Raw genomic sequence first — 21,952 nt, forward strand, 5'->3', positions numbered from 1 at the left:
GAAAGATAAGAGACTTTTTGACATATTACATATATATATACATTTGGACACAGTCTATAATGCACGCAACGTACTGATTTATTTGCCACATCATAATATAATTTAATGTAAATTAAGAAAATACGTGAGTATAATATGAAAGTAATTTTAATTTCAATTCAGTTTATTTTGTATAGCCCAGTATCACAAATTACAAATTTGCCTCAGAGGGATTAAGCGATCACACTGAATATTGTCTGGTGTACAGTATGCGTGTCAGGTTATCTAATCAGGTGATGAATACCTGTCATCTCATCACTAATAAATACAGGTGTATGTTCACTTCTGAAACTTCACCTGACAACATATTTCCAGTCACATCCACATCAACTAAATGACAGTGGTGTGCCAGTATTTTTACTCTATTAATGTGTTTATTGTTTTATTGATTGATCCTTTAGTCGTTTGGCCTATAAAATGTCAGAAAACTGTGAAAAATGGCAACAACTCAAAGATATTCTGTTTAATGTCACAGACAATATTCATATTTAAGCAGCTGGAATCAGAGAATTTTGACTTTTTTCTGTAATGACTCAAACAATCACCTGCTGCTGCTGCTAATCAATTATCAAAATAGTTGCCAATCAACTTTATAGTTGTCAACTAATCTATTGATCGTTGCAGCCCTAAGTGTGATGACTACTTTTACTTGTACTGTTTTTACTAAGTAACAGTACTTTTAGTGGGGTACAGTCTTTGGCTTCTCTACCCACCTCTGAATTTACTTGCTATATAAAAGATATAAAGCTTCATTTCAGCTTAGCCTCCATGTTCTCTTGTGATATCAGTGAAGTGTGGAGGCTGAATGTTTTCTGTTGAACGTTTAACGAGGTGAACAATGATGCCACTCCTAATTTGTATGGTTCTTCCTTGGCCCGTGCTACTACCTGCCACCAAGTTGTGTGAGCATTTGACGTAATCCTGCTAACAGACAGACAAACTGAGTGGAAACGTAAAAGCAATGGTTCATTGCATGAGACAACAATACCGAGTCATCGGGTAGTTTTTGATAGGGACTGGGATATTGGAATGAGAAATGTTTTTCACATTGGGAAGTTCACATTCCCACAGTTGGGAAGCCTACGAGAAACAAGTGTTTCATTACTGAATATTTACTCCTGCTGTGCAGTCGCTATGTTTGTGTTTAGTTCACTGGGGTAGAGAGCGGTGATGGGGGCAGTACAGATGTGTTTGCCAGATGTGTGTAAGTGAAAAAGAGCAGAAGACTGAGTCTCAACAAGCTTCACCCTCATTGGACATTTTTGCAGAGTATTCCCAGCATGCAGTTTACATCAACCAGTAATAGACACCAGGCCTTCAGAGTCACTATGCTTTGAAGCTTTCGGTGTAACTTCACCCCAGGTCTTAACCCCACCTACTGCATCATTTTGAAAAATACCAAACAGTGTCTGAGAGATGAAACAATGCCCACTTCTGTTTGACAGAAGCCTGCACGCAGCGTTATCATATATGACATATTTAGGAAAAAGTGATTTGGCATAGGTTAGGTATTCATATTTAGAGTAAAGAACCACTGAAATGAGTTTATAAAAGTACAACTTCAGCTACAGTCAAAACTAATTAGGCATTTCTTTTAGCAAAACTAAATGCAACAAGGAGAACAATGAATAAACCCAAGGGTTAGTGTTAGCTTTAGTGTATTATTTGGTGGTGTTAATAATTATTAAGATCAATTTAAGAATGAGTCGTGGTGTCCTAGGTGTCAACCTGTTTTTCAGCCGGCATTTCAACGGCATACTACAGATAAAAACATCAATAATGGCTGCATTCCATTGGCGTGAGTCAGTTCCAGGGTCCTGGTATTGTGTAAGCTAACTCATTGGAATGACTCATTAGTGCACTTGTCTTATCTGTCTGAGCTTCATTAGTCTTCTAGTATGTTGCTCGTAGACCTACAGCTTTAGGGTTACTTGTGAATATTCATAGTAAAATAACCACATCACTCAGCTGATTGAAGTACATCAGATAGTCAATGCGTACTTTAATCATCAGTACCTGTCTATTAGTGATAGTATCAGTGTGTGTGCCATAGCAGGTGATTAAATGGAAAAGCTTGACCTTTGAAAGGCAACACTGCACTATGATGAATACTGGTGGGAACGTGGAGGGAACGGGCTCCTGCTGCTGAGAGCGTGGTTGGTTTCCAAGTTTTTCGTGTGTGTGTGTGTGTGTGTTTTTTCTTGGGTCTATGCCCAGGGGTGATACATGTGAGAGACCTAAAAAAAGAGGAAAGAGAGGAGGTGGAGGACTGAGGCACTACAATGACATTGTGCACAGTTATAGATGCTAATGCTTGGATAAACCAAGTTATGTCCAAATGTGTGTGAAAACAATACTAAGCTTCACGATGCGGTCGGTTTACGCGAAGCTGAACAAAGGCTGCCACTGGGCACGGAAAAGTCTGAGACAGGAACACTGTGATGAATGCACCAAAAGAAACACATGCACTGTGCATATTTTCACCTGAATGTCCCATAGTTCCTATTTCTATCAATAGAAAATGCTACGTGCTAACAGAGACACAGAGGAAAATAGGCCCACATCGTCACACCTGGTAACAGAATGCATCATGGGTAATCCCATTATTAAGTGCACAGGTCTAAATTAGTTTGCACCTGGTAACAGAATGCATCATGGGTAATCTGATTATCAAGTGGACAGGTCTAATATGTCAGTTCACACCTGGTAACAGAATGCATCATGGGTAATCTGATTATCAAGTGGACAGGTCTAATATGTCAGTTCACACCTGGTAACAGAATGCATCATGGGTAATCTGATTATCAAGTGGACAGGTCTAATATGTCAGTTCACACCTGGTAACAGAATGCATCATGGGTCTCATCTCCACCACCCTACATGCAACTAAACACTTTCCTTTTGTAAAGACCAAATGTTTTGTTTTTAACCAGCGAAGGCAGAAATGCACTTCCTGTTCCGAGTCTGCTGGAAAGAAGAACAAATGGGAAAATATGTTTGACAGATTCATAGAATATCTCAATAGACATCTCAACATGTTCAGTGGAAGTTTTTTGTTGAGTTGCCTCTTGGCAACATTCTTAGAGGGAGATTAAGTTCCCTCTGCAAGCAGTGATGCATAGTGTTTGTCTCAAGCTTTTATTGTGAAAGGTAGGAAGGGAAAGAGTGAAGCTGTAATGCGCTGTTGTTGACAATGGGGGGCCATAAGGAGTTTGTCGTCTCGGTTCACAACTCACAACCCTCAGCCACAACAGTTTAGGGACGTGAGAACCAACTGGAGAAAAAGGAGGAACAAAAAGATTCCATGACGTATTTTCCTGTTATGTCCTAGTGGGCATCAGGATGCAACGTTTACCCTTCAAAGGTTATGAGCTCAAATACACAGACCACCTCTGCAAGTGGTGTGAGCGATCTGATCTCAATACTGTGATCCAATCGCCAAAGACACATGTTAATGTGAGGTGTGAAAGTGGTCATAGAGCGGTTGAAGGATTAAACCATGCAACCTCAACAAGCCAACTGGAGTACCAGATATGCTGGTGAATATAATAATAAGACGGTACAGTTCATAGATGCCAGACATGAAAAGCCAAATGTTCTCTGGGAAAGAATAGTCCTGCAGGCATCGAGGGCAGGAACCCTCTCTTGTGTGTGTGTGTGTGTGTGTGTGTCTGTGTGTGTGTGTGTGTGTGTGTGTGTGCGCGCGCCTCTGTGTGTGCGTGTGTGTGCGCGCCTCTGTGTGTGTGTGTGTGTGTGTGCGCGCGCCTCTGTGTGTGTGTGTGTGCGCGCGCCTCTGTGTGTGTGTGTTTGTGTGTGTGTGTGTGGGTGTGCGCGCGCCTCTGTGTGTGTGTGTGTGTGTGTGCACGCGCCTCTGTGTGTGTGTGTGTGTGTGTGTGTGTTTGTGTGTGTTGGCTGATTTGTGAAAGCAAGAGCAACATAGACTAACCCCGCCAGTGTTTCTCCCGTCTGCTGGAGCCTGATAAGAGTTGAAGTCTGGGTTACATGTGAAAAAGAAGAGAAGATGTGTGTAGGATACTGCAAGTAAAAGAGCTTTACTGGTTGTCCACCTTGTCTCCCCTTCCTCTGTCTGATAGGGAGTTGTGCAGGAAATGAGCAAGACACATGTTCCTAATCCAAATTAAATCAGTCCTTCAACGTGCATGTGTGTGTTTATCTGGGTTGTGTGTCTGTGGTAAACTAGAAACATATGGCCTTGTTCGGTGCATGAGTCACATGATGCATTGCATTCACAGATCCTTCACAAGTGGGGGCACCGGGCTTATTGCAGACGCCCTCTCCCCAGCAACGCTTTCCAGCTCTTCTTGGGAAACCCAGAGGCATTCCCAGGTCAGACGAGACGTAGAATCCGTGTTCTGGGTCTACCTCGGGGCCTCTTACTAGCGCTAAAGCAGATACCCTAACCACCCCAACTGGCCCCTTTCGACGCGATGGAGCAGTGGTTCTACTGCGAGCTGCCTCCGGATGACTGAGCTCCTCCCCCATATCTCTAAGGCTGAGCCCAGCCACCCTATGAAGGAAGCTTCCGATCTCATTCTTTTGGTCACGACCCAAAATCATGGATGAGGGTCGGAACGTAGATTAAATGAGGGACTTGCCTTCCGGGTCAGCTCAGCTGACAGAGTACCAAACCGCCTGTCCATCTCGCGCTCCATTTTCCCTTTAGACCCCGGGATACTTGAACTGCTTCACTTGGGGCAGCAACTCAATCCCAACCCAGAGGGTGCAATACACCCCAGAGAACCATGGCCTCAGACTTTGAGGTACTGACCCTCATCCCAACTGCTTCTCACTCGACTGCAAACGCCCTGAAGGTCAAGAGAACCACCGTATCTGCACAGAGCACAGATGCCCCAAAACCGGACCCTCTCCTCCCAGCAGTATTTAAAAACATATTTTAGTTATCTTGTCGGTCATCTTCTATATATATATATACAGGACTGCAGTAAAGGCGGTCAGTGTTTCCCCTAGGTTTACAGCTTTGGGGGGTGAGGGGGACCGACACAAACACTTAAAGGAAACACGGTGTTCGTTTCTTTAATGACAACCACAAAGTGTGCATGTTCTGTCACTGCAGTGTATCTCTGGGCTTTTGGAAGAACATTTCCAGAGCCTCTCGGTATGCGAAGTCAGAAACGTCTGGCCCATTTCTGGAGATCCGCAACAGGCTGCAAGATGGTCTGTTTGTCTTGACCTGCAAATTACATGAACTGGTTATGCTTTCTACATATTCAACAGAACATTTATTCAACTACGTATTCATTCTCTATGTACTGTATTTGATCAATCTATCTATTCATTCATGTACTGTATTTACTTACTTACCAAGACCAGTCTTGTACAGCCATGGGGAGTATTTCCCCTCTGACAGCCAAGCTGGGTCAAAACCGATGTTGACTGGACTTTTACTGCCTGTCAAGGGGTGGGCTCGTTTCTGTAATAGAACCCGGAGCAGGAGACTCTGGGTTCTACTCGCAGTAGTATGACAGTCCTATTGGAGCCAGAGGGCGGCTGTCGGTACCAGGGTTTTACAGTCTGCGGCTCACGTTGCCACAGTTTAACAAGCATGGCTATTTATTTTAACTGTTTAACTGACAGCATTAATTGTTTTAAATACATTTCTTAGTGATGGTTTACGGTGAGCATATCATTATCAACATCCCCAGTTTGCACACATCACATTAGCAACAGTTTATGATATTCTACGTCCACTCAGAAGAGTTCAATCTACACAAATGAGTGTGTAAACCATCTCTGCAGGGGACGGATTCGGCTGGCAGATTAAAGGATTTTAATCAGTTCGACACAAAGAAAATACATGATACACACAGGCAGCCGCTTTTATATTCATAATTAATATTCCGTACAGATTGTTCAATCCAATCTGATCACTCCAGATTAAACAAGACATAATCCACACTTTTCTATCAGATTATAGGAAACTGTTACAGAAAGGGGAACTACTAAACTGAGGGCACAACCATTATTGATATGTTCATTAAGCTCCTCCATTTCATGGGTAAGAGGCTTGAAAGGGAGCAGAAAAGAGAGTAAAGGCTTGTTCTGTCAAACTGGGAACCATTGGGAACATAATGGTCCCGTTCCAGTCCGCCTCCTCCGCTCTCACACTGTTTGTAGTCCCACTCACAGCTGAATGAAGCTCCCATCTTTAAGGAGGAAAGTATAAATACAGCTGCGAGACAAGCTCTCCTCTCTCAAGGTAGAAACTAGGAATACATAATAAATAAATACGGAAGAAAATAGAAATAATGACGTATGCTGCATTATATAAAAACCGAGACAATCGTAATGCTGATGAATGTGATCAATGATTAATCCCATCGGTCACAATAGTGACAATGCAAATGCATCAATGCATCAATGCATTTCCTGCAAATATTGAAATATTGTCATTAAAAAATATATACAGTGTCATATGTTTAGTGTAAATGGTCACAATAATCCAGTAATTAATTTCTATTTAGTTTAGTTGTGTATGTCTATGCCTTATGTAAAGCGTCTTTGTGTGTTTTGAAAAGCGCTATATAAATTCGATGTATTATTATTATTATTATAATTATTATAATGGAATATCACACACAAAAAAAGTTTTTGGGACTTTATTTTAAGGTGGCACAGTTGGAAATGTATATTTAGCAATGTTCATCAACAAATAGCAATAGAAACAAAAAGAGATGTTTTTCTACATCGTTTGAGTTTTGGCTGCCGCTCCTTTAATTACATCCTGTTGCGACTTCTTCTTCTGCATTGGTAGAATGCTTTTCTGACTGGAAATACAATGGAAACAAGCATTCATTCACATCTTCTTCTTCCAATTAAAAAAAATGTGTTTCTGAAAACATTTCTGATACATTTGGATGGAAACGTTTGTAATGTGCTGTTTGATTGTTTTTAACACAGGGCTGTTTTTGGTCTGAATGCCTCAATACGGACGTGTGTGTGTGTGTGTGTGTGTGTGTGTGTGTGTGTGTGTGTGTGTGTGTGTGTGTGTGTGTGTGTGTGTGTGTGTGTGTGTGTGTGTGTGTGTGTGTGTGTGTGTGTGTGTGTGTGTGTGTGTGTGTGTGTGTGTGTGTGTGTGTGTCCTATAGCTATTCCTGCTATTGTTGCTAGGTGCATGATGTCACAGTCTCACTCGACCCTCATTGGCTGTTTCTCTCCCTCTTATTTCAGATAGAGTGGCGAGCGTGGAGAGGCGTCGAGGCTTTCCTCTTCCACCGCCCTCTGCTTTTCCTTCGGCCCCCGTGGAAGCAGTCATCCACAGCACTGAAACACACCCGTCACTGTGTGTCCTCCTTTCCAGCCATCAGGCCATCTTGCTAAGCACCGCAAACCAGTAGAGACCTCTCAGTAAAGACCATCAGAGATCAGTTGTTTAGGTGCTCACAGAGATCATCCTACTCTGACGAGTCAGTAGTGTATTTGAATACAGTACTTCTCCAGACCCCCCCCTACCCGCCCACCCCCAGCCCAGAGTCTGGCTCGGTCCCACAGGGTCCCACAAGCGATGAGGAGGGCCAGGGGGTTCGTCTCTTTCTAGACTTTCTCCTCTCCACCTTGTGTCTTCATGTTTTGGGGGTCCTCCGGTGCCCCCGCCCTCTGTCGACCCCCCCGCACCCGCTGCCACCACGGCCGGCCACCCCAGTCGCCTTGTTGCCATGCCGACAGAGACGCTGGCCCCAGCCCTGCCAGATAGCAAGGCCGCTGGCCCCGCAACGGCCTTCAGTTCCGCCGTACCCCTCCGCATACTCAACAAGGGCCCCGACTACTTCAGGAGACAGGTACTGTGACATCACTCTGTGTATGTGTGTGTGTGTGTGTGTGTGTGTGTGTGTGTGTGTGTGTTCTTTCACTACCGTGTGATACCCGGGCCCCCATCACCAGTCTCCATACAGGAGTTCTAATATTAAAAGATACTAGGCACTTTCTGTGTGGAAACCCTGACCTCTCCCTCAGTTCAAAGACATGCAGATGAGGGTGGTTGGCGACTCTTTATTGCCCGTGGGTGAGAATGTCACAGCCACAACAGGAACACATTCAACTCTACGGTGTGACCTGCAACATACACAAAAGGAAGCCATAACCAAGAGTCCACTGGGCTTCATTTATAGATGAACCACAACTAAGCAAAAAAAACAAAAGATTGGGCAGTGAATTCACTAAACTACAAACAAAGCCATGGAAGCCCTAAATACATCCAGTTGTGCAAGCAGTGCCCACAGCTAAAGCTTCATGCAAGAGTCTGGACTGAAGAGGGATCTGTCCATTGTGTGACGTCAGCTTTAAAAAGAAAAACACTCCCTATCTCTTCTCTGATATGATTTAGAAACTGGATGATTTGCTACCCCTACACTTCATAGTGAAGTCTTTATTCTAACAAAGAAGCTAAAGGATGATCTATTGCTAGATTTGAATTAATGCCTCAGATTGCACTAGATACTAATAATAATAAATACATGAAATGTCTGAGAATCTGTCAATAAAGACATGTATAACAATAAGACATCTTCTGATTAATCTAAAATCACAGGTAAATATGTAGCCAACAAAATATAAAAGTAATAATTGTCCTTTTTTTGTCACTGCGTGTGACAAAATCAGGACAATAATTTCACAAAGGCCATTATGGCCATGGCTGCTGCGCCCCATCAGTTTGGACCCTTAAAAATGCATATGTCCTGCGGCCATCGTGGCCTCGATGCCCCGCCCTGATTTTGCCATCTTTTCTTTTTTTAACTAAATTGGGTACTTACTTAGACAAAGCACTATATGGTAGAAGCACAAATATCAATGAAAATGTCTTAATCATGCATGGTCCTCCCTTGCATGGTCTCCTCATGTCGTGTCCACTCTCCAAAGGCTTGCATGTCTAGGTGAGCCGCTAAAGAAGGTTTCAGTGTTAGTGTCAATGGTTATTCTGTCTACAAGTTGTTGCCCTGAAAAGTTTACAAGCTGCTCTGGGTCTTCCTGCCTCTCTCCTGAAGTTGGGCTGGCTCCAACCCTGGGTAAGCAGGGAGGAGTGTGTCAGGTACACGTGGATAGAAAGTGGGTCATGAGTGTTGTGTTCATATCACTTTGAATCTGTGTCTCAGGTGGAGCCGAACCCAAAGCGCCTCAGTGCTGTTGAGAGACTAGAAGCTGACAAGGCCAAGTATGTCAAGAGCCAGGAAGTTATCAACGCCAAGCAGGAGCCAATCAAACCACCCGTGCTGGCTAAGCCTCCCGCTGGTCACACCCTCCTGTCCAAGAGAGGTCCTGGGATTGGTGGAGGAGGAAATGGAGGCGGGGGACCTTTCAAAGCATCCAATAACAACGCCAAGTCAGACACGTGTCCAACAAGCAGCAGCAAACGGGGGAATTTAAACCTGGAAATCCTGAAAAATCTGCTTAACTCATCATCCTCTTCAGGAGCCGGATCTGAAGGACTAGGGGGTGGAGCTAAGAGTGCTGTGTTGATGAGGTCATCAGGGGGAATGGCCAGGAGTTGGACACCAACGGGGTAATTTACTAATTACACGAGCCATTTTTGTGTTCTAATAAATTTACTGCAAGTAGGTCACTTTGACTGATATTTCCAAAATCATCCCGATCAGACCTTATTAACAAAGCTATTGGCTCATTGTGTATCGGATGTCTTTTTATGGTAATATCTGTTTGTTCGATGTAAAAGTAAAGTGTTGAGCAACCAACTTATCCTCTCAGTAAGTGTAGCATTAAAGCAGATGCTGAAAGCAGTGACAGGGTCCCAAACTTCAAGTCTCCACCATCATTGACAGTCCAGATGGTGGTTCACCACTGCTAGCTTAGCTTAGCAATGTTTTAACAGAAGCAGTGGAGAGGTACAGAACAAGATATTTGAATTAGTGGTAAGAAAGGTGTATATTTGCTACCAAAACTGTAACATTGAAGATCAACGTAGTCTTGGTAGGATGTAGGGCATGTTGTAATTTCAGGGAATAAATAAGAATAAAGAAAATCTGGAAAGTGTTCTTTCTGAAGTTTGGTAAGAAATAGAAGGCAAAGAATCGACATAACTATTTATTGTTGTTAATTGTTAGTGACAAAACATGCCGGTGGGTCCGTAAAGTGTTGTAGAGAGCAGACGCCACTCTGGAGATGGATTCTCTCTTGAATGATTATGACTCGATGCAGAACGCTGTTATCAGCCAAGCTGTAAAATTCTAACAAACATGCATGTGACTTGGTTTTATTGAATCTGGATGTATTAGCGAAGCAATAATAATAACTCCGCCACTGATTGGCCAGTAGTCGGAACCTTTGTTGGCTGGATTGGTTAGAGTAGGCATCAGTAGTCAGATTGGTAATGCTGCGTTCACACCAAGTGAGTTTACTCGCCCGACTATTTTTGGTTTATTGGCGTCATTCGCACCGGAAAGGGGCCGTGGCTTATCTCCCTGGCTTTTCATTTCTGCTATCCATCATGGAAATAACCACAATTTCTGCTTTATACTTGTTGTGGACATCCCACAAACGTCAGAACATCAAACGCCCTTGTGTTTGGGTTCATAACATCCTCCGTGGGCTCACACAGCTCGGTGAATTTCACCAACTACCTCTGAATAACTGCCTCTTTAGCAGCAGCCAGTTTGATTCACCAACGGCACGACGTCAGTGATGATGGGCGGAGCGTCTCAACTCTGGCTTGGCTTTAGCAACTCAGCGTCGGGTGATTTTTTCGCCAAAGTTGAAATATTTAAACTTGCCCGGGTTAGGGTAAGAATATCAGGGTAAGTCAAGAGGCATAGTAGGGCGGGTCTCTGGAGCTGGAACAACAATCTAACAGAGCTGTGGGGCCAGTGGCAGAATGATTTGTCAAGGGGGAACCAAGGGCACGAGATTGGATATGAGGCTATGAACGTATTTTTTTAATTTGGAAAGGGGCCATGTTCAAGGTTAAATTACTCTTTATGTCCACAAGTATGTAAGTCCACATACTTGATTTTGTCTTCCTACCAAATTCTAGTGCAGTACATGTATTCACCTTCTTGTTTTCTGCTCCTAGGATGCCGTTAACCTACCGTTCTACAATGACACTTAATGAGCAACCACCAGACTCTGCTCCCAGTCCAAGCACCTCACACTCCCTCCGATCCTTCTCCCATTCCCTGAAGGTCCCTCCGATCAACAGCGGGGGACGTCGCAGTCCACTACAGGGAGGAAACCTCAACCTTAGCAGACGAGGGGAAGGAATTATCGATCGTTCTCGCTCTCCACTAGCACCTCTTCTCACCTCCCACTCCTCCTCCGACCTCCTGCGACTGTGCAATGGCAAGCCACTTCGCACGGCGCGATCCAGCAGCTCCTCAGCTCCGCCCCTCCCTCCAAAACCCAACCCTGCCACCCTCCCTCCCCCCGCTCTGTCTTTGTCGCTGCCTCCTCCTCGTCCGACTCCATCCCCCTCGCTCTGCAACAACACCGCCCCTCAGTCGCTACAGTGTGATTTCGGAGACCCGGAGCATGAGCTTGGTTCATCTGTTGCTCGTCACTCCTCGCTACACCGATCTAAATCAGACCTGTCGGATCGCTACGCCCGGGCTGGAGCTGACGTGGAACGCTTTTTTAACTACTGCGGCCTCGACCCAGAAGAGCTGGAGGCAGTCGGTCCAGAGAACTTTGCGAGGGCCAACTCAGACATCGTCAGCCTGAACTTCCGATCAGCTTCTATGATCTCCTCAGACTGCGACCGGTCGCGCCGATCTTCCAACGATGGGCTGTCAGACGGGGAAGAGGACGAGGAGGAGGCCGGGGAGCGTGTTCCATACGGCATCTCGGCTGTGGAGCGGAACGCCAGAGTCATTAAGTGGCTGTACAGCATCAAACAAGCGAGAGAGACGCAAAAAGTCTCACATGTTTAGGGCAAGCACTACAGTGGAATGGATGTACTTTAAACTATGGACAAACTCCCCCTGGGTTTCAGAAGGGATGGATACCAGAATCTCTCACAAGTTTAGAGAATGTGATCTTGGCGCTGAATTGAAAATTTGTCCAAATGTGTAGTGGATGTATGAATGGATGCTAGAGAAAGCCTGACATGTCTAACAAACCTGGTAAGGAATTGAATGAAGAAGAGATGAGGAAAAGGACTCCAGTCCACTTGTATTTAGATGAACACTATGACCAGAAAGGAATGGAACTGTCCGGTCTGGAGAGAAAAATATCTACGGGACATGTCTGAGAACAACTAGTTCATTAATTGTTTCTCTATGGACATTGTATAATCGTACAGACACAGTCTGTCAATTTGCTGACGTAACAAGAGGAGCGAAGTGCACTGCGATGTCCAAGGACCCATCAAGTGACCGCCTCACATTGAAGAGTCATAGGCCTTTCTCACGGTGAACATTTTGGCTTGACGAATCGGAGCATTGTTAGTGGGATTATCTTCCTACATAGCTTGCTAGCTACCTAGCATTTTATCTGTTCAGGTTCTGCCATCTGTGACACTGGCTGGGCCAACTGTCTTCACCATGCAGACACACAGTAGGAATGTACTGAGCTGTCTCTGAGTCGGTGTGAATTGATAGAATGTCAGGCGAGTGCACACTTCTAAAAACGCATGTTTCTTTGGCCTTAGGGCTTTCACTTTGTAAAACGATAAAGAGCCAACACGTCATTTGTTTGAATTCCATTTGAATTATTTTGCTTTAGAATTGACATGATTATGTTCATTGGCGGTGCCTCCACTGCATCACTGAGTGACAAGCTAACAGGTGTTTTCACATTTGTTGTCGTAATTACTGTAAAGACCAATGTTGCACGTCAATTATTTGTTATCATGTGTTGCCTATAATTTTCAACGTAGGCCCCCCACAATGGCGGCTTAGCGACCCTTCACGCCATTGTCCCATTTCCACCCTCTTGGACAAAGTAAATCTGGAAAAATAACTGCAGTGCCGCATCATGTGGCACTGCAGTTATTTTTCCAGATTTACTTTGTTCCACAATCTTTAAATCTATGGTGTCAAATCCATCTTTCTTTTCCACGTTAATTCTCAGATGGTTGGTGTCATGATCTGGTCACCTTAGCTCACTGCTTACCTGCAGCAACAATAGCCTAGTGTACTGACAGGTCAGAGTGACAATTAATTGATGCATTCAATAGTGAGATCAATACATTTGATCTGCGATAGGAATTACAAAGTGACAGCCCTAACCGTGAACTCCTCATAGCAACTGGCTCCATAGCTCCTGTGTTAGCTGAAACATGCTACTGGTTGGTCAGGGACACCACCCACATTAGTAGTTCTACCTGTGCTTCTCCTGCAAGTCAACTGTCCTCTTTGAGAAAGGCCGATGTCACAGTGTTGATGTCTCTGCTTAAACCAACTTTGAAAACGGTTCTCACATCTTTGCAAAACAGATAGCAAACTCTATATGTCAAAATTCACTTTGGAAAGTCAGTGGCGCTGGTACACTGTGTGACCGGGATGAATTTAACATTGTTAAAGGAACATTTTATTAATTCAACTCAATGGGTTACAAAGAGTTGGTTATTAATGAATCAGATGTTGAGAAACTCATGAAACACGAACGGTAGTAAGCTAGCTTGAGGTCTTGTAAAGCTAACTGCTGAATGAAGGCCATGAAGTGTGTGAGGATGACCGAGTGATGAAGGAAACAGAGGACACTGAATGATTTGGACAGAGACACACACAATATAGAATATTATCTCAATCAAGCATACTTATCCATACAGCATTAAGGTTAATCAAATCGTTATGCTGATGATTTATTAACAATTTTGTCATCAGCATGTTCATGTTAACCAACAAACCATTTCACTGTCCTGTGATGGGATGTGGCCATTCAGAGGCCGTTCAACACTATTGACAAACCCTGACATTTACAATTCAATAATATATGTTATGTCATTTGGGGGATTTTTGTTATAAAAATTATAAAATTTGGTCAAATGGTCAAATTTACTAAATGTTATTACTAATGGTGCTGAGCAAGAGCAAGAGATTTAGCCAACCTTAAATCCCAGCCCAGTGTTGCCAACTCTTTTCCAATGAAAGTAGCTAGCAGCATTAGCTCCTAAAGATGCTAAATCTAGAGACAGCCCATCCCTTAATGCCTCCTTCCAAGGCCACACCCCCAAGATTTTCATTAAGAACGTAAACAACAAACATGGCTGTTGTTAGTCTCATAGCTGTCGAGCTAGCAGCTTGTGAAACACTGGTGACGAGCAATGAGTCAGGCAGAAAGCTGGCAGCTAAACACGCAGGTCGGTCGTCCAATCATTTCATTCGGCCCAAACTGGACAAGCTTACAGTCCTGCGACAGCCACAGTTACCAGAATGTATTTAAAAGATGACCAAATGATCAAATCTAATTATTTCACTCGTATTTCACTGTAACGATTTGAATGAGTGTAATTATCAAACCGGTCAGTCCGCATGTGTCCCATCAGTGAAATGTTTTACAGACATCCGCACACACATCTGTGAGATGATTCAAAGGTCAAAGGTCACGAGTTGTACGAGCAGAGAAGTGTCCTTCAACAGAGAAGGCAATCTGTGATGAAATGAACAACGCATTAGGCGGGACACCATGAACAGTGTTACGTAGAGCACCGAGACACTGAGAGCAATAACGGTTCCCTCTGACAGAGCAGCGGTACAGGAGGGCGGTACTTGTCCATTACGTCAAAGAACACTCTGTGCTGCGTTTACGGTGCAATGTCTTGCCGACGCCCTCGGCTATGCTTCGTCTCCCTCCGCCTCTCTATCTGTCCGAAACCTGTGTCTCCGCCCCTCGTGTGTCCCCGCGGTAACGAATGGGAGGCGGGATTTCCTTCACCGCCGACATCTGTCCACAAGTTTGCACGTCGCTGACACGTCTCAAGGCCTGAAGCCATATCGGTGTGAATGCAGCGCCTCAGTCAGCGTCTACCAAACGGTCAGTGTGTCTGTCTGCCACCTCCCCTCACCCTCAAGTGTGTCAACAACAACAACCCTGCTGGGCTTACTTCACTTCCCTGCATACAAAACACCTATTTAGACAGAAAAGTATCGCGTCCGCTTGTCAGAAAGACCCACGCAATCTACTTCACCTATCCGCTATGAACTAGCTAAACTTAGCTTAGGCTTTAAAGAGAGTGTGTGTAGGATTTGGTGCCATCTAGTGGTGTGGTTGCTACCAACTCAATACCCTGCAGCTCACTGCATTTCATTTCTGTGTCCACCGTGAAAAAGGACAATAGATTGCACCATGATACTGGGCTCTAATAACACCACTTCAGGAGCAATGGTATCACAGTTTGTCTTTTTATATTCTGGGTAGATATAAAGTGCTCATTCTATTCTAGTCCTAGTCTCAGGTGATAATACACTAATGAGTTATGAATATTATATTCCATTTCTGCTAAGAGATCCTAAAATGCTACACACTCGCCAAACATTTTTGTTGAAACGATACGTTAGAAGCACAAGTACGAACATATCCTGATGACCTCATGAAAGTCCTGATTACAGTCCGCGTTGCTTCAATCGAGCCTTCATATGTCTCAGTGGTTACAGACCCACCATGAGTGAATCTAACATGTTTGGGCAAAATGGCATTGTGGGAGTTGTAGGAGGTTTCACCTTTTGCTCAATAGACTGAAGTGCAAGTGAAGTGAACCCAGCTGGGAGAGCGACACCCCCGCCCCCGTCCCCCCCGCTCTGAGCTTAGGGTTGGTCCAGCATGTTCCTGACCAGAACCCTGATGTGTCCTTCCCTTGTGTCTCCTGGACCCCAGAAACCTGCTGCCTCCCACTGTCAGCATTAATAAAGACAACGTCCAACTCGTCACGCTTCAGTTCCTCCTCTTTCGACATGGTGTGCCCGTTTAGTTGTTTTTTAGCTTTTGGATTGACAGATAGAGTTCTTCTGTGGTACTTGCTTTGTTTTTATTTTCCTTCTCTGTGTTTTAAATGCTGTAAGAACAAATGTATATATTTGATTTAAAAAAGCCATATGTTGGATTTCAGTTTCTTTTGTTTTCTCCGTCTAAAGGTTATTAATGTGTTACAAAAGATTCTGAACTCTTTGCCCTCGGTACAGAACTGCCTGGTCAAACTGGGCGGAGTGTCTGAGACACTACTCGTGTTGACCGTGTTTTTCGACGTGGAAACTGTTACATTTTGCTTGATTGAGAAAAACAAAAAAGAAGAAAAAAAAGTGTTCGTGTTTAGTTTATTTTGATTATTTCAATAAATGGCTTCTTTTGCCATGTCTCTCACTGATGTCTTTTGTGTCCATCCCTTAAAGTGAGACTAACAGCGCCCTCTGTGACCACAGGGGGAAACTGCAGTATAGTGGTATATTCCATTTATCTTTATGGACATAGATATTCTTGAGGCAGGACGATTTCTACGAAGTCCTGAAGGTTTTTGGTAATGTTACCTAGCGGAGTTCATGCAAGAGGTTCCTCCATTAAACTGCTCACAATAAGGTCTGGATTTATTTAGAGTAACCAGGTCTGGATTTCTGCAAAGAGACATCTGGACAATTGGATTGTTCCCTTGGATTTTTGATTATTCCATGAAATAAAGTATATGGCAAACAGAAGTTGATACTCCCGTTTAGTTTAGCGTGATCTTCACGAATGAACTCCACTTCTGCGAGTTAAAAGGCTCACATTAGACTTTGTAGCCACTTGTTAGCAGACACTTGAAAGCTTCAATACATGGCTTGTATTAGCCACAGAGATCAGTATAGGCACTGAACCCTTTGGTTTGTTGAAGCGCTTTGGGTTTCAGTGAACGCTATATTTAGAATATTTTCACTGCTTTATTTTGTCGTCAGACAGATCTTTATGACGGGTAACTGAAGCTGTTATCTACGCTCTCTTCAAGGTCACAAGACTCCTCTGACAAAAGCAGTAGAGATAAGTTTCACATTCAGTTCAGGTCCCCGTTGGAAAAATATTCGTGCTTCAGCATATACCTAATCTGATATTGATTTTCTTTAGTTGTCCGTTTCTCAAAACTGCATTTACTGTCGTAAAAAACACTGACTATGGAGAAGGAGCTCATACAAACACACCTTAAAACATCTGATCTATCCCTTTCAATTCAATTCAGTTGTTTTTGTATAGCCCAAAATCACAAATTACCAAATTGGATCGGGAAAAACTCCCCACAAATACATAAAAACCCTTTCACGGGGAAGAAATGAAGAAACCTTCAGGAGAGCAACAGTGTTACAGAGTTACAACACATTCAATGAATAGCACAGAAACTGGGGGGGGGGGGGGGGGGGGGGGGGGGGGTGACTGTGTCTGCCTCCCGGACTGAAAGTGGAAGCTGGTTTCATAAAAGAGGAGCTTGATAACTGAAGGCCTGATTCCGCCTAGGTGTATTCATTGTGTGTATCATCAAATCTCACAACAAACACAACACAACAGTATCAGATTGCCATTGAACCTGGAGCAGGACCAGCACTGGGCTGTGAGGTGAGTTCAGCACAGACCTGCTGACCGACACCGGCCCAACAAGCCCCTCCTCCCCATACGAGATCATTACACAGAGTTCCCCTCAAATCACTCTTTGCATTATCACAATTGAACCATTGGGTCTCAAAGAGCCATATGGGTAAATGTATTTCATAGCATTCATGTGTACCTGCAGGAAGTCACCCGGGTCCACTGCTCTTCAGGCCGATAAGGGCCTCTAGAATGCCGAGGCAGTCACATGTCTGAGGACGTGTTTATCAGTCAGGACCTGTGAGCAGGAAGCCATGCAAAATGTTCAAATGAGGACATTTGTCAATGTGTTACAACACAATTACATTTTCCCTTTACGTTTCACAAAGCGTGCAACACAAATAACATACACACCCAAATAGAACCCCACTTCATATATAATAATAATAATAATATACATTATAATGATAAATGAAAACATGCATTCCCCTCAGCTTGCTGTGATGAATGTAAATTAAATATTTTTTTTCCAGGCCATAATATTCCATAATCTCTACTGGTTTTGCAAAACCCTAGAAATACTGATCATATTTGTATTATTGTCACTGTTTTTTTGTTGTTGTTGTGAAGAGAAAAAAATTGACTCAATGATTTTCGTTTTTGTAATTTTAATTCTTCATTCAATTCAATTCAATTCTGTTTATTTTGTAGAGCCTTACCAATTTGCCTGAGAGGGTTTTACAATCTGTACACATAAGACATCCCTGTCCCAGTCTGGTGAAGTGAAAACACATTCTGACGCTGACACCTTCTGATCGGGTATTTGCTGCCACCTAGCGGTCGAGCTGACAAACAACAGGACACTCGGAGTTCAAAGACTGGCGAAGGACACAACATTTATTGCATTTAATCTACATTTGTAATTGGGCAAGTCTGGCATTTTCAATCCGTTGCTTATGAATTTGTTATTTGACAGATCTGCATAATCATTTTAAATGGTGACTGGAGAAGTCACGTGATCTCACTACCCGGAAGTGATACGCTGGTTCTGCAGCTCCTTCCAGCGGTGAGTATTTCCCCATGTCCGGTGTGTGAGTGTGTCTGAATGTTACCGGGACTCACGCTCATGACGGTACTACAAGTAGAAGTACTACACTTCATTCTGAAGTACTACAAGTAGAAGTACTACGCTGCATTCTGAGCTACTACAAGTAGAAGTACTACGCTGCATTCTGAGCTACTACAAGTAGAAGTACTACGCTGCATTCTGAGCTACTACAAGTAGAAGTACTACACTGCATTCTGAGCTACTACAAGTAGAAGTACTACGCTGCATTCTGAGCTACTACAAGTAGAAGTACTACACTGCATTCTGAGCTACTACAAGTAGAAGTACTACACTTCATTCTGAGGTACTACAAGTAGAAGTACTACACTGCATTCTGAGGTACTACAAGTAGAAGTACTACGCTGCATTCTGAGGTACTACAAGTAGAAGTACTACGCTGCATTCTGAGGTACTACAAGTAGAAGTACTACGCTGCATTCTGAGGTACTACAAGTAGAAGTACTACACTTCATTCTGAGGTACTCGTGCTAGAGGCTCATGTCTGTAGTACAAGTAAAAGTACTACGCTGCATTCTGAGCTACTACAAGTAGAAGTACTACATTGCATTCTGAGGTACTTGTGCTGGAGTTTTTTTGCTACGTTGTACTTCAACTACACCACAATTCACAGGAGTTACTGGTTATTATTCAGATTATAACATATCATTGTTTATTGTTTAAAGTATTTAAGAAGCTAGATGTTGTGCTGCCTGTACTTCAATGCATCAGTAGCTTGTTCATATAAAATATATATGATAGAGGCCATTCGTTATAACTACTTTTACCTCACAAGGCTGGAAAGCAGAGACCTCTGTAAGGCTCCTCCCCCTTTCACAGATGAGCTGCTGCGTGCTGGAGGAGGAGGACTTCCGCCGCTGCTGCCTGCTCCTCCTGCAGCGGTCGGAGCAGCTGAGCGACGGCTGGAGCTGGGAGGCGGTCCAGGTGAGGAGGTCTGGACCCGTCACGTGTCATAGAGAGGAGGCCCCTGCTGCCGGCCCCCTGAACCTGGTTAACGGTGCTTTCTTATCTGGGGCCGCAGGGTTCAGAGGAGGGCTACCTGAGGAAGACTGCTCTCAGACCGGTCGCCCCGAGCCCGGCGCGGGACCAGACCGGATCCGGTTCAGACTCGGGGCCACCCGCTTCCTGTCAGTCCTGTCCGGATCCGCAGGGACAGGAGAAGGAGGAGGAGGAGGAGGAGGTGGTGAAACACGCCGACATTTATCTTGTTTCCATTTTCGCAGTGACTAAATATTACTGAATGATATTCTTAATTTGTGTTCAAATGAACCTTTGATTCAAATGTTAAACGAAGCAATGACCTCTGACCTTGACGCCGTTTATCAATAAGGATCATAGTGAGCTCTGTTCCATTCACCACCGTGTCTCTTCCTCCAGTCTGGTCTAGGTGCTAGCAGTGACATAGCTGAGGACGATGAGGAGGATGAAGATGATGGGGTCTGCACGGTGTCTGAGGGCAGCAGCCAGGTGCTTCAGTACGAGTACCACATCCTGCACTCCTGCAGCTACGCTGCTCCTGTGCTCTACTTCAGAGCCTTCACTCAGGGTGAGACACACACACACACATATTTTTTGAGCGTGCCCTCTGTGATATATTTGTGCTTCATCTTCTTCCTCGCGTGTCACCCTGTTAGAGGGGAGGAGCCTGTCACTGGAGGAGGTGTGGAGCTCCGTCCACCCCAACTTCAGGCTTCGGCTTCAGAGCAGCCCTCTGAACACCATCACTCTGCAGGTAAAGACCCCCTCCCCTCCTCCTCCTCCTCCTCGGAGCTCCACTCACGCTTCCCCTCTGTCTGTGTGTCAGGAGCATCCTCTGCTGGGTCAGCCCTTCTTCATGCTCCACCCCTGCCGGACAGAGGAGTTCATGAGGCCCGTGCTGCAGGCGGCTCAGGAACAGCACAGGTAGGAACAAAGACGTGATGATGCAGCATGGTTTCCATGGAGGTTAATGCAGCGGCTGATGCTGCAACAGGACATTAAGCAGCTCAGTGTTCCTCAGATGTGCGTCTGTGTGTCTGCAGGCCGGTGAACTACGTGCTGTCGTGGCTCAGTGTTGTGGGTCCTGTGGTAGGTCTGGACGTCCCTCTGAAGTACTCCACCCAGCTCTGCCCTGCGGCCGCGCCCGGCAGCAGCACCCAGCCAGGCTGAGGCTGGAGGGTGAACCGAGCAACTGCCTGAAGGCACAGGGTTGTTAGTGTGGCGTATGTTTTGTGTTTGTTTTATTGCCATTATACTAAAATACACAACATCACCATGGTAGTACTGTGGGCCTTTTGATGTCTTGTTTTTGTACCTGATCTGGATTCTGTGTTTACTAGAGTCGGTCCCTCCAGGCCAGCTCAGGAGCTCACACTGTGTCAAGACCAGCCATGAATAATCATCATCATTCCTCTCACTGACGGTTGATTGCGGTCTGTTGGCATTTTGTACAAAAGCTGATAAATTATATTAATTTCTTGTCGCACAAATGTGTGTATATATATATATATATATATATATATATATATATATAGTACTACACTGCATTCTGAGGTACTTGTGCTGGAGTTTTTTTGCTACGTTGTACTTCAACTACACCACAGTTCACAGGAGTTACTGGTTATTATTCAGATTATAACATATCATTGTTTATTGTTTAAAGTATTTAAGAAGCTAGACCTACCTGAGGAAGACTGCTCTCAGATTAATATATAATCTACTCGTACTTCTACTTGTAGTAGCTCAGAATGCAGCGTAGTACTTCTACTTGTAGTAGTATGGAAACCCGAGGTGAGAAGGCACAAAGACTCTGGGGAGGAAGCAGAGTTAATAAGGAGAGAGAGAAGATGAGATAGGTGCTCAGTGTATCCTAAAACATCCCCCAGCAGCCTATAAGCCTATAGCAGCATATCAAGGGGCTGGACCAGGGCAAACCTGATTCAGACCTAACTATAAGGACTATTAAAGAGGAAAGTCTTAAGTCTATTCTTGAATGAGGTGACTGTGTCTGCCTCCAGGACTGAAAGTGGAAGCTGGTTCCATAAAAGAGGAGCTTGATAACATATATATATATATATATATATATATATATATATATAGTGCATAGAAATTAAAATGTACATAATAAGAATGTTTTTGTAAATGTTTACACTCTATGAATGTAAGCAACATGAGAATGAATACCTTAATAGGCACGCTTTTATGAGTTATTTTATTAAAGAACGTGCATAGACATGCATACTTGTTGTGGTGCTGATATCTCCGATAATAACCTGATGCTCCACACATATCAGTAAAGCATCACAGTGTACGTACAGCTGATGTCTCCAGACATGTCCATGA

General features: G+C 44.1%; 2 protein-coding genes across 15 annotated transcripts in view; both read left to right on the top strand.

Moving 5' to 3' along the window:
• The window catches only part of fam110b (family with sequence similarity 110 member B), a 37,957-nt gene extending 25,013 nt beyond the window's left edge, over positions 1 to 12,944 (top strand). For 2 of the 3 annotated variants that reach the window (XM_034555702.1, XM_034555705.1), the window contains 3 exons: positions 7,249 to 7,856; positions 9,168 to 9,574; positions 11,099 to 12,944. In XM_034555702.1, coding sequence (XP_034411593.1) covers positions 7,734 to 7,856; positions 9,168 to 9,574; positions 11,099 to 11,951 — 1,383 coding nt within the window. In that variant the 5' untranslated portion in view covers positions 7,249 to 7,733 and the 3' untranslated portion in view covers positions 11,952 to 12,944. The remainder of the gene's footprint in view (positions 1 to 7,248; positions 7,857 to 9,167; positions 9,575 to 11,098) is intronic. The other variant, XM_034555704.1, reaches the window with a different exon arrangement.
• Positions 12,945 to 18,564: 5,620 nt separating this feature from the next.
• On the top strand, positions 18,565 to 21,490 carry atg10 (ATG10 autophagy related 10 homolog (S. cerevisiae)). 12 transcript variants are annotated; one of them, XM_034555670.1, is made up of 8 exons: positions 18,592 to 18,672; positions 18,953 to 19,092; positions 19,451 to 19,555; positions 19,653 to 19,811; positions 20,009 to 20,177; positions 20,266 to 20,363; positions 20,436 to 20,533; positions 20,653 to 21,490. In XM_034555670.1, exons 3-8 carry the CDS (start codon positions 19,451 to 19,453, stop codon positions 20,777 to 20,779), a joined length of 756 nt encoding a protein of 251 aa, XP_034411561.1. In that variant the 5' UTR covers positions 18,592 to 18,672; positions 18,953 to 19,092; the 3' UTR covers positions 20,780 to 21,490. The 12 variants fall into 12 exon arrangements, with proteins under 12 accessions (XP_034411557.1, XP_034411561.1, XP_034411555.1 ...); XM_034555664.1 differs by having other exon boundaries at positions 18,605 to 18,672; positions 18,813 to 19,187; XM_034555663.1 differs by having other exon boundaries at positions 18,605 to 18,672; positions 18,813 to 19,092.
• Positions 21,491 to 21,952: the final 462 nt, after the last annotated feature.

Source organism: Cyclopterus lumpus, chromosome 17, assembly GCF_009769545.1.
Source record: "Cyclopterus lumpus isolate fCycLum1 chromosome 17, fCycLum1.pri, whole genome shotgun sequence".
NCBI lineage: Eukaryota > Metazoa > Chordata > Actinopteri > Perciformes > Cyclopteridae > Cyclopterus > Cyclopterus lumpus.

Excerpts from the sequence above, each read along its gene's own strand:
- atg10 (XM_034555666.1), top strand. The coding sequence starts at position 19,451 with ATGAGCTGCTGCGTGCTGGAGGAGGAGGACTTCCGCCGCTGCTGCCTG. Across the intron at positions 19,812-20,008 it reads AGGAGGAGGAGGAGGAGGAG|TCTGGTCTAGGTGCTAGCAG; the intron begins GTGGTGAAACAC and ends CTCTTCCTCCAG. Across the intron at positions 20,534-20,652 it reads GCGGCTCAGGAACAGCACAG|GCCGGTGAACTACGTGCTGT; the intron begins GTAGGAACAAAG and ends GTGTGTCTGCAG.